The 13,218-nt window shown below is 39.0% G+C and overlaps 1 protein-coding gene across 3 annotated transcripts in view; it reads right to left on the reverse strand.

The window, feature by feature from the left end:
* The window catches only part of NRXN3 (neurexin 3), a 1,543,117-nt gene that overhangs the window by 791,402 nt on the left and 738,497 nt on the right, over positions 1 to 13,218 (reverse strand). For all 3 annotated transcript variants that reach the window (XM_041758643.1, XM_041758640.1, XM_041758644.1), the window contains one exon: positions 12,394 to 12,567. In XM_041758643.1, coding sequence (XP_041614577.1) covers positions 12,394 to 12,567 — 174 coding nt within the window. The remainder of the gene's footprint in view (positions 1 to 12,393; positions 12,568 to 13,218) is intronic.

Raw genomic sequence — 13,218 nt, forward strand, 5'->3', positions numbered from 1 at the left:
CAAATGAAGGAATTTTATGACTGATGATCAAGTTGGAAGGCAAGAATTTCAGAGAAGTAAACTAAGTCATAGAGTTAGTGATTTTTTTTGTGAGGCCCCCCAAAACAAGTAGTAAAGTCAAATCTCAAACCCAAGCTTGCTAATTCCACAGCTAAGCCACCTAATCTTTATTGCTAGGGGTAAACCAGAGAGTAAGTATGTGTGAGAATGTGTGTGTGTGTGTGTGTGTGTGTGGTGTGTGTGTTACCATTGGATTAACAAAAGAAATTTAAATACAGTATGTCTAGTCTATAACCAGAAAAGGATGACATTTTAATGTTAAACTATGTGGGGTTTTCTTCAAGGAAAATTTCCAAAGTCCATTTCAATTCAAAATTCAATAAAAAATTAACAGGAAGAACTAGTTTTATCCAATTATATATAATACCAGAACAAAAATCTGTATCAAATACATATACTTATAAGACACTCCTAAAAAAATAAAAAATAAAAAAAAGACACTCCTAAGAACCTAATAATACTTTTGTCTAAAACATTCTTCCAAATCAAACTAAAATTGCAAATATTCTAAGATAACATAAATCTTCAGAATTATATATTTAGAATGTTTTTAAAATGACTATTAATAGCTTAAAACTACATTAAAACTTTAAGAAACCCTTGTATAGAGAGAGTGTATACTACTTTTGTATTTGATATGTAACCAATCCTCACTAAAATAGCCACATAGTCTTTTGAGAAAAGATGATGATTTTTTTTTCTTTTGGTCTAGTGGTGAAGTGACAAGGCAACAGAAGTATGCATGAAAAGACTAAACAATCCTCAGTGATGTTAGTACTTCAATTTCTAACTCCCTGCTCTGCTTTTCATTCACAGAAAAGCATCACGTTGTGTCTTTTCTTTTTCAGATGATACCTCTGATGGCTGCCACAAATTTCCCATCAGTCTGCTTGAATTTGGGATTGTTTTTTTTTTTTCTCTTTAAGAACTGTTCCAGACAGCCATTTCATGCCTGTTACTGCTAAAATCTACCTTTGCAGTACATGCAAACTGATTCAGTCAAGTCCTCTTCATGGTCTAGAAAATCAAAAGTTGACAGACTGTCTTTTATGACTTGCAGGTCCTTGAGATAGAAGTCCTGCTGGAAGCACAGGACACTTCTATCAGAGTGTATTTTCCTTCTGTTATTGCCCAAGTAGGACTTAACCAAACCTATGCCTCAGACATCCCAATTTAAAATAAATATTATTAAACCAGCACTAGTTGGTCTTGGCCATAGTGGAGTGGCGGGCTTGGTGCCTGGGGGACTCTGGGGGTGGCACATAAGCTCTGATTCCCTACATCCATTTATCCTAAAGGGTCAAGGCTAATAGCCCAGTGGTAGGTACACGGCAAGGCTGGTTTAATAATATTCATCACCTTTAATCACAAAGCATGAAGTGTTTGTCAAAGGATTCAGAATCCATGAGTGAAACCTGAATGTGTAAGCATCATCACGACAGACCTCTGTGCCAGCCAAAGGGTTTGTCCACCCCTTACAAAGCATAGCTACCATGGGAGAAGTCTTATGAGAGCTGTGATGGACTGTCCAGAGAGATCTTATCTGCCACCTGCAACTTTATTTTCTACTCCTGATAAGTGCATAAACCTTTCCACTTTTACATTTTAAAATTTACATTGTTTCATAGAGGAAGAGCAGTAATTGAATGGGAAGGAAGAAAAAAATAGAAAAAGGAGGATGAATACATATAGATAGATGTATTTGTGTGTGTACATATGTATGCAAGACTCTTATCAACTTCCTGAGCTATCTATAGTCTCCACTGCTATAATATAAGGATTTAAATGTTGAGGCTTCACAGACGGTGCCTGTGACATTAGGGATAGCCTGCTTAGTTAGCTGCACATATGTCTTGGTCTCTGCAGCAAAGATCTCTGTAGCTCTCAGAGTAATTCTACATTTATAGTGTTGGGGTCCTTTTTGGCTTTTCTGAAGACAGCCATTTACAGACAACATAAGATATGTCCCCTTTAATTGCCAGAAACCCAATTCACTTCTATTTAATTTTAAAATAAGAAAGCAATGACCTTTAAATTTGTCAAGTGTCCTTCATATAGAGCCAACTGAGAAGTGAATCTTCTAGTTCCCATTTTACAGAAGATTAAACAAAGCCAGAGAACAGGGTCCTAAATATTATTATAAAATTTCATTGGCAGGGGTGCCTGGGTGGCTCAGTTGGTTAAGTGTCCCACTCTTGGTTTTAGCTCAAATCATGGTCTCAGAGTCCTGAAATCGAGCCTCATGTACTGCTCAGCTCCCTCCTCAGCAAGGAGTCAGTTGGAGATTCTCTCATCCTCTGCCCCTCCCCCCACTCACACGTACACTCTCTCCCTCTCTCAAATAAGATAAATAAATAAAATCTTTTAAAGCAATTTCATTGGCAGAAAGACCTAAGGGCGCTGAATTCCCAATGTTTTACTTTTTTTTTTGTCTTGAAAGCAAGACTATGCCTTCCTAATGCTCAGAAAGACATCAAAACTGCTCCTAGCAAGTATGCTTAGGTGTTTATGGGTTCCTCCTCTCAGATGAAGGTTCAAAAAAAGTCCCTCACTTAGGATAATGAGTGAAAAAGACTAGTAACAAAATCCAATATTCTGGAGACACTTGGACAGTTTCAATAACACCTCTATTCTCCTCAATCGCTCCACCCCTCTCATCAAATACTGAGTATAAAATAAGTCAAGATGGGCATGGGAATTGGTCCAAACCAAGATCCTCTTATGAGGTCTTTATCTCCAATGAACTTTGATCAATTCTGTGCAGGTAAATATTTAACAACCAGAACAACAAAAAAGCCCTGATTTGTAGCATTTCTCTAACCTGACTTCCATAGTGTAAAATACTCCCACCGTGGCCAATTTCAAGCTAAAATATGTTATATGATGTTAACGGGCTTGCAAAATTCCTGACAATTCTATACAAACTCTAGTACAGCACTCCCCTTGATGCTCAATGAAAGAGGAAGTACTCACACTTTATGAGTAAAGCAATTTACTCAACCTAACACTTCCATGACAATGGAGGGATGGTAGCAAATGCCTGCCTTTGTTAGGGTATTTGCAGATATGAGAGAATGGCTAGCATCATAACATCTTGCTTAACCCTGGTGCCTGGATCATAAAAATCAAATGATTAGATCATCTTTTCTTTTAAAAATCATGAATAAATCATCAAAAAGTCAGTGCTGCCTCAGAAAATGTAAACTGAGGCCTCATGTTCTGATTTTCCTTCTTTTTCAGCACTGATGTAGTAGTCTGTTGGGATAAGTACAGGGCATTTTTAAAAAGAGAAGAGGTTTCAAAGAGCAAGCTCGATGAAAGGATAGCTAATCTAAAAATACTTTGTTTTATTTTATTTTTTTTAATTTTTTTTTTATTTTTTATTTTTTTTTATTTATGATAGTCACAGAGAGATAGAGAGAGAGGCAGAGACACAGGCAGAGGGAGAAGCAGGCTCCATGCACCGGGAGCCCGACGTGGGATTCGATCCCGGGTCTCCAGGATCGCGCCCTGGGCCAAAGGCAGGCGCCAAACCGCTGCGCCACCCAGGGATCCCAAAATACTTTGTTTTAAAGAACATTACTGCAACTATATCTAGAACTTACTGAAATAGTATTGACATAAACACCATCTACCATAAAGTCAGCTAGAGGATATTCTCAAATACCCTCTGGTCATCTGTGTAGTGCCTCTGCTTTGGAAAGAGACAAGTTCACCCTCACACCATATGGGACAGTAGGGAAGAGGTCATAGGCTTTAAAACTCAGCTTTTTCACTCACTAGCAATTTGATCCTGGGTTAGCCACTTAAATTCTCTAAACCTGAGTTTTCCTATCTGTATAATGGGGATAGAAATTGTTGCTACCTCACATGATGTGAGGATTAAATGAGATAACATACCTAAAGCCTATAAAGTCATCTTGAAGTCGCAAGCACATGGTCATGATGAAGACACAATATACCAATTCCTCAGCATGGGCCTACACTAAGTAAAGCCTCGATGAAGGGTATTATCAAATCTTCTGGGGAAGAAAATCAAGTTCTCTCCATTTTAGTTGGGAATATAGTTGGTCAGGAGTCCAGAAACAAGACACATTAAGGTAGTAAGTCACAACAGTACAGCTCTCTTGTAAAAAGCCTCTGTCATACAATGCTAAGGGGCAAAAGGCAAGAACCTTTGGGAAGTTCTATTTAATACTTATCTTTTCTTATTCCCCATACTGCAAATCATCTCTGAGGGACTGATTTCTCTAGGTCAAATGCTACATTTCATTACATAAAATACAATGGAGAATGTGATAAAGCCCTTAGCTTTGGAGAAAATTAAGTGAGAAACTATATTCTTCACGGTTAAAAAAAAATAAGTTGCAGAATGAAATCCCCCTTAGAAGACTTTGATGGCAACTCTCATCTAAAATTACTTGAAAGGATCTTCAGGTTTTTAAGGTATCCAAACCCAATATATTCATGGACTTCCTCAAAATACAAAGCACTTAGAATCAGATTCAATTGATCCCTGGTTTCTCTACCCATCCTCTACTCCATCTGCCCACTCTCTGGGCGGAAGAACAAATCACATTTCTAGAAAATAACTCATTCAACTCCAAAAATAGAACTTGTTAAGGGGAATTATAGTGGAAAGTGGGGAGAACATATTCTTACTAATTATCTAACTCCATAAAAAGCTATTATTTTATTTTTTATAGTTCATAACTCATTTGCTTCACTCTCAACAGGTCAAACAATGTTTGTCTGATAGTTGTATAGCTCCTTTCTTATTGGACAGCTTTAGGGGATCTCTCTAAGAATACCTCTCTTACAATAAAAAGGAATTAAAAATCACTTCCAAAAGGTCCCTAGATACTGTCACTCTATTCAAGGGACCCTGAGATTCAAGGGACTGTATTCCTCAGGAATGCAACACACCCCGCCTGTCTCAAGGGAGCATCTACTCTCACTCCTAACCTGCAGGGATACAGAATCTGGCCTGACCTAGGGCCATCAATGAAGTTTTTCCTTGACACTTTTCATCATCATGTGTAAAAGTATCTGCTACATTAAACAGAGTAACAAAGTTGGGATGGAAGGGAATCAATCAGGAGAAAAAGCTCATTTTCTTCTTCATTCTTCAAAGGTCTCATCTGGGAAGGAGACATGTTTACCTCCTTAGCCACCTAAAGTAACAGGTATCAGGCTTAAGCTTCTTCCCTCAACCTTGGAATATGCTACTTCTCTCCTAACTCTGTTCTCTGTTTCTAGTTCCTTTCCTTCTCATCCATTCTCCACCTGGCATCAGAGTGATCATCATAAAATGAGAAGCTGTCCACCTCACAGTGCCCTTAGGTTTAATATCCAACTCCTCACATGAGTAGTCAGTCATGGCTGGCCTCCATCCTACTGCTACAGCTTCATCTTTGACCACGTCCCCCTCATATGCATATGATTCTAACCAAACTGAGCTTTGTGTTGGTCCTGAAACCAGCCAAGTTCTCACATATGCTTTCACTTCTCATGAACCTCAAATATGTTATTCTTCTGACTCAGCTCAAAATCTGCCTGAGAAATATCCCCTGGGCACCTACCATGACCACTCCACACAGTCCAACAGCCATCCTCCCTGCTCACACAGCATGCTCCTTCTCCATTCTAGAAAAGCAAGGTTGATGCTGCATTGTCCATACTGGCTGATCCCCTGCCAACTTGTGAAGTCAGACTGTATCACACCTGTAATCCCAGTGCTTCACTGAGTACCTGATACACAGGAGTAGCTGAGTTCCCATTAAAACCGAACAACACAATCACTGGAGAAGCATCAATCAGTCAATGTGATTACTCGATCAATCCCCACTACCCCAAACACAATGATAAGAGGATTCAAGCTGTTGACTTGTCCAGACTCATCAGGCCACTTCCCAGTCCCCAATATTATACCTCCTTCTGAATACCATTTACCTTTACATTTCAAACTGTCTCATTTCTCTGTCATATATTTTTACTGTCCCTCACGCTTACTGCTAATTAGTACTATCTGTGCCCACAGGTTGTAGCTGAAAAAGCTAGCATGAGTAATGGTCCGAATCCCAATGTCAGGAGAAAAAAAAGTAAAGGAATTTGAATCGTAAAGGTCTTTTGCCACGAAATGGGGAAAGAGTAAGATGACCCAAAATAATTACAAATAAAAGCTCCTATCACAAAGAGACTGTCTAGTCATTATAAGAGTGGAAGAGAGTTTTGGTCAAGGAAGTAATAATGTAAAAATCATACTGATGATTGGTTGGTTCTATAAATGGCAAAGTTAAGATATTCCAAACTATTATGTTCTTAAATCTGTACTACACTCTGGATAATAATTTACAATAGGCATAGAGATTAACAAGTTCTTTGTATTATTCCCACAAACCATTTTTTCCTTTGGATAATAACTTTAAGATCATTTTAGTGCATGGGGAGCCCCTATGTAAAAAGGACTGGGCTAGGTTCTAGGGATTCAAAATCCACATAATTCTTACCATGCAGAATAAAGTCTAGGAGGAGATGTAGTTCTCTAGTTTTATCTAATAAATCTGATCATAGCAAGCTTTGATATTCTTGTATTGTCTCTCATTATAAATCAAATCCTGCCCCCAACCCCCACCAGTTACAGAATATTATGAAGTAGACCTATTTTGTAAATTGAGCAGAGTGAAAAATAACAGCCTTCAGTATTACTGAAAATATCCTTACATTCTTTGAAATTGAATGCAAAAAAGAAAAGAAAGAAAGAAAGAAAGAAAGAAAGAAAGAAAGAAAGAAAGAAAGAAATTGAAAGCTGTTGTACAACTACCTCGGACTTAAAAATACTAATCCAGTGTCTGTTCTTTTCATTAATTTTATTATGAAATTTTCATTTCATTAATTAAATTTTCATTAATTTTATTATTACATCAGCATATATGAGACTCTGCTAAGAAGGAATGGAGAAAAAACTTGCAGGAAAATAGCTAGGGAGAGACCTCATTTGGTTGATGTCTACCCAAGGCATGGACCCACATGACATATAGTAAGTTGCAGCAAAGTAAATGATCTTTTAGCTGAAAAATAGTGTTTTTAAAACTACCTTGGTCTTAGCCACTTTGCTGCTTGCAAACTCGCAGAAGCCATCCAAAGCTCAACCCTCTGCTGGACTATTAGCCAAAAGATGCCTAAAATGCCTTCTTCATTTGCTATTCTAAGTAGCCGGACACAATAGGACCAGTGGCCCATTACAGACTTTGGATGGTTCTTCTTTGAATGGTAGAAGAAGTAGTGTCTGTGGCACATATTCAATGACATCTAACATGCAGGCATTTTAAAGGGTATTCAGGATAAAACAGACAGATTCTCTTCTTCCCCAAGAGTACTTTTTCCTTTAGATCACAAAACAGGAAATTAAAGTGCTCAACCAAAATCCCTGATAGGAAACATAAATCTCTAGAACATTTTAATGACATTAATATCTCCCAAATGCCTAAAAATATTTCTTTAAAATGAGTTAAGAGAAAATGGCATTCTCTTTCACAAGGCCCAAGCATTCAAAAGTCCTGAGAAATGACCTCCCTGATCCAGAAAATAATAAATTAAGAACTCAAGTGGCTTTTTATTTTTTCTTTTTCTCTTTCCAAGTGTTGCCTTCATCTATGGTGAATAAATTAAAAAGAGCCAACCCATCCAAAGCAACCACTTGGAGAGGTATTAACCATTTGCAGAAGTGGATTGATATGCTTGTGAAGAGGAGTCACCTTATAGGATGCTGTCAAGCCTCTTTAGTCCCCCTACGATGGAATCATGTTCCCATCCCTAAAACGTCTTGCATTTGTTATTTTGCATTCAGTGATATGGGTTTTCTGCCTCTGTTTCTGAAGAACACAGGGTTCAGCCCCCTCCCCAAAACTGATGCTGTCCAAGAGGTGTGACAGCTTGAAGGCCCTTAAAGAAAAGATACCAAGGGTTACACAGGCCATCTTTCAGTCCAAAGTGGTAATGGGAACAAGAACCTTCTCTACCTTGCAGGTCAGCTTTGGTCAACGCAACTTTGTTAGCAAAAGAATAGGAAAGGCGAAAACAATAACCAGAGGTTAGTAAGAGGTAGAGTAAACCAGGGTAACATTACAGAAATGAAAATAACAGTTGGCATAAACAACATCACTCAGACAGACAATTAAAATGCTCTATGGGTTCTCCAGAGACAGCACAAATGGGGGATGCACAGACCAGGACAGAGCAGGTCTCATTAGAGCCACATCAGCAGAGCAGGGGCAGAAAAACACTGGACTGGACAAAGCACAAGCAGTGGTAACAGGAGCCTTCCCACATCCACACAGCCAACCCCAAGGCATATGGTCCAGAAAAATGATTCTCCATGAGTCAGGATAGAAATCAAGAAATAAGGGTAATGTGTGGCCAGACTGAAAAGACACATGTGCACAACCAGACCAAGCCCACAAAAATAGTTCTGAACACCTAGGAGTTAAGTATGGAAGAGGTGCTTGGGAACACTCCATGTAACCTCCTGCAAATGCCACCAGGGAATGTGGCACTGGACCTGGGCATGCGCATCGAGGTGATCTGAGAACTCCAAAGAGCTCAATTTGTTTGATTTGTAAGAATATAGCCAAACCCAAATGGCTACGAGCTAAAAGGCACCAAGTCAATGTCCTTTTTATTGATTCATGCCAGTCTCAAAATGAAGCACGTGTGTTTCTCTCAGATGTTTACCATTTGCAATTGTGGAATCACATTTCCAGCCAATGCATGCCTTGGTCTCTACAGCAAAGCTGGCCTCAAGATAGAAAGAGGTATTTGCCAGCTGAGAATAGAACCAGGCATTATTTCAAAATTCCTAGCCCAAACTGAGAGGCTGCAAGTCACAGCTAGATGTTGGCTAGATTTCCCAGAAATTGTTCTTAATTTCTGAAGTATTACACTCTGCATAAAAATCAAAACATAGTTTGAGATTTTTTTCTTTCTTAGTATAAACAATTAGGAGACAGAGTAGTGGATTAATGCGTTTTTAAAATAATTATTTGCCCTTGGCTATAATAGGGAAAATAGTACATTTACTACTTAGGGATCTTGAAATATCATCATCAATGACTTTGACAAGAACATTGACTACAGCCTGGCCTGAGTATCCCAGGTAGCGAGAACAGAACACATTTACCATCTCAAAGAGATGCAGCTCCTAGTTTTTAGTAACAAATCCTCATCCCCTACCTGTTTCATTTTCTATATATAGAAATGTTAAATCAGGAAGTATATTCTATTTCCTAGGATTTCCATGCTGCACAATACTCAAAGGCCTTTTTGAGGGTTCATGCTTTGTACAGAGATTCAGAATGAGAAGGACACCTGTTTGTAGTCTATGATCATTTCCCTCCCCACCATCTACTTTAGCTTCATTTCCACAGTGCCCTAAAAGGCTCCCGGGATCTCTTATAAGGGCTTATTCACATGGTGTAAACTTCCAATGACAGTAATTTATGCCTTAACCCACTTTTTGGCCATTTTTCCTGGCCACTTAGGCTAATTATCCAAGTCATCTGTGTACAATAAACAAGGACCTTCTTCTCTCCTCACTCATCCTCCACTTCATCCCACCCAATGGGGCGGTCATAATGCTCCGTGGGTAATCATCGCAATTATCTCCATGGCAATAGAGTGCAGGGTTATTAGGCTCATGGGACTTGCCATAGATTCAGATGGTAGAAGCATCAAGTCACAATATCCGGTGCTGAACAATCACCCATAGTCAGAGGAAGGTCGGGCCCCACTGTAATGCATGTGATGAGTCACGCCAAACTGCCCACAGAGATGGAGGTAGGGATGGGAACATTTTCCCCAATTTGATGGGTAATTTCCTTGTGCTAATGCTCTCACTGCTTCTCTTCAAGTTCTCTTAAGTGGACTCCATCCCCCCCTTATATTCGAGACCCTTTAATCTACTCTTCTAAAAGTTAGTTTAGACTTCCTTTTAATCCAATACAGCAGTTTTATCTCCTTACACCCCAATTTTTTGTACTCTCTAGAATTCTGCTTCAGGAACAGTAGGCCACAGACACATGTAGCTACTGAGTACTTGAAAGATATATAGTCTGACTTGAGATGTGATACAAATATAAAATATAAACTCAGTTTTGAAGGCTCAATGTGAAAAAAGATTGTAAAATGTTTTATTAATAATTTGATATCATTGCATGTTGAAATGATAATATTTAGGATATACTGGATTAAGTTCAATAAAAACGTAAAATAAAAACTTCACCTGTTACTTTATATCTTTTTTACATGTAGCTAGTTTACTAGGAAATTGAAAATTACGGATGTGACTCACATTATATTTCTATCAAGCAACAATGCTATAGAGTTAAATGGATGATTCCTATTAACTTGTAAATCTGAAGAACCAATGGCATGATAAGAATATTTAACATCTGAAGAGTACCTTATGTTTTGTAATGTGTGCTTTTATGTTTTAACTCAATATGATTAATTATTGAAAGATAACTGGAACTTCTGTCATTCCACAATCTTTGAAACTAAGGTATTCAACTTAATTCCCAAATGTTACATTTATCTCAGCATTGTCCTTAATGCCTGAAAGAAGTAAGAGCAAGCCAAGGAGACAAAAATTCTTGATTTGAATGACACCGCATTTTCAGGAGAAGAAAGCCACGTGACTACTTTAAGTGCATGGCCCTGTCCTCTCATGTACCAAGACCATAACTTGCCCACTGGATATAAGAGATATTCCTGGCTATAGGAAAACTGGAATGGGTTATGGGAACAACCAGTCTTATTAACTAGTCCACATGGGAAGCTGACTCTTGGGCAAAGGGAAATGACTTCCATACTGCAAATCAGCTTGTGAAGCTGACAGGAAGACTTTATAAAAATGTGGCAACTGGGGCAGCCTGGGTGGCTCAGCAGTTTAGCGCCGCCTTCAGCCCAGGGCGTGATCCTGGAGTCCCACGTCGGGCTCCCTGCATGGAGCCTGCTTCTCTCTCTGCCTGTGTCTCTGCCTGTGTGTGTGTATGTGTGTGTATATGTGTGTGTGATGAATAAATAAATAAAATCTTTAAAAAAAAATGTGGCAACTGAACCCAGGTTAAAGCTGGTTAAGAAGAAGAGCAATACACAAAGTTAAATACTTAGGAGATGAGTGAACAGGTTTGATGCACTAAATAAATCACTGAGATAGAAAAAAACGTAACACATATATTGCACATAGGACCATGAAGCTCAACCAGACAAAAGAATACATAGACCCTGCTGACTAGTCAGACATTTTCGACTTTCGAATTAGGTATGGGCACCTTTTTGGTCTACCCAAGCCCTCTGGGGAAGTCTGAAAAATGTTCAATGCTGCCTTCTGCTGGTTAAACTAGAATGTTTTTGTTGTAAAAAAGTGGACTCTGGAAGACCTGTAAAATTCCGTTAATATCTTAAGAGATAGTAGATGATCTACAGAAACAGGCTGAGCATGGTTTGTTGTGCTGCACTGATGGGCATGCGATGTTATTAGATGTCTCACATGAGATACTATTTGTAAATGGTAATCTTACTGTTTATTGAGTACCTACTATGCATGTACCAGGCATTTTACATATAGCTCTGATTCAGATATCTTACCTTCCAAGGTAAGTTTTATTGCCCCACTTTGCATTTAAGGATGATAGAGCTCAGAGAGGTTAAATAACCTGTCAAATGTCACACAGTGAACAAGAGTTACTACCTGGATCTAAATCCAAGTCTTTCTAACAGCAACACTCATGCTGTTCTATGACATCACACTAACGAACTGCCTAAGAATGCCTGACATCTAGCAAGTACTCAATAAATGTTAGTTCCCTGCCTTCATCATGGCATTCTGACATCATTTTCCTACCTCCTGCTGAGTTTGCATTAAATGATACAGTAGTTATTAGAAACATTTTATTAATGGTGACACCCATATAAAAGTCTCTGGTATACCTCCCTAATGTATAAAAATATAAATAAAAACACTTATTGCCCTTTCAGCCATGCTGGAAGCAAAGGTACAAGTCAGGAAGAGTCTGATGTCAATGCCATGGAAGGTCCTCTCCTGTCAAGTATGTGACACAGGCAAGACATCTGCCAATATACATTCCCAGAGTCTGTGGCCCATGTCTTGACATACTGAGCCAGGGACAGGAGGACACCAATGATGATGCAATATCAGATGGCAAGTAGGAAAGAGAGACGACTGGTAAACCAAGTAAGGAGACATGGGCAGAGGCAGCAAAGAGGTTTGGTGCTTGCGACGAGGCTGTAGCTTAAAAAGAAAAAAGGTTGTACCTTCACAGCCACGCTCGATCTGTCCACTCCGATGGAGGGCATCGTTGATGAGGTCTGGCAGGCGCCCATTCAAATCTACTGAGGCCAGACAGCCCTGAAAGCCATCCCGGGAAGCCACCAACTTTGGAAGGTTGCTGTACATGCCTTGGGCCAGACCTGCCATGTAGAGATCACCTGGAAAGAAAAGCAAGCAGCAAAAGCAAATGTGAGTAAAGAGTACTGAAACCATGTCAATGAGAGCCAATGCGCATTAGACTACTTCTTAGGTAATGGTGGTAGAGCTGGGGGTGGGGAGGGGAGTAGCATAAACAACTAACTGCCAGAGTTTCTACAGTGTAGAAAGAAGTAACTCACATTGCTTATGTCATTCATTTTCTATATGCCATCTCACAAATTTCAATCACCATATTCAGTCCATGAGGTAGGTATTGTTCCCATTTTATGATGAAGTAAAGATTAACAAGATTTTCAGCAAAACAACCATTTACTGACTGCTTTTTATGTGCTTGTTACCAATAATAGGCTGAAGATTTTATAGACATGATACCATCAAAACTCATAACGGCTCATAAAGGTAGTAACAATTATTGTCCTCATTTTGCAAAAAAGTATACAGAAGCTGAACAAGGCTAAGAGATTTTACCAAAGTCACCCAGGCAGTAAGTGATTCAGCTGAGATTCCAAAACCTATACCATTTCCTCTGTAAAAAGACACCTCCCCATTTTGATATTTATCACCTCATGCTCAGCTCCCACATGCCTGAGGTTTACAGAGAAAATGAACCATCCTTTGAGGAGTGGTTTAAGTAAAAACCACATTTTGGT

This window comes from Vulpes lagopus, chromosome 6, assembly GCF_018345385.1.
Source record: "Vulpes lagopus strain Blue_001 chromosome 6, ASM1834538v1, whole genome shotgun sequence".
NCBI classification, from domain to species: Eukaryota; Metazoa; Chordata; class Mammalia; order Carnivora; family Canidae; genus Vulpes; species Vulpes lagopus.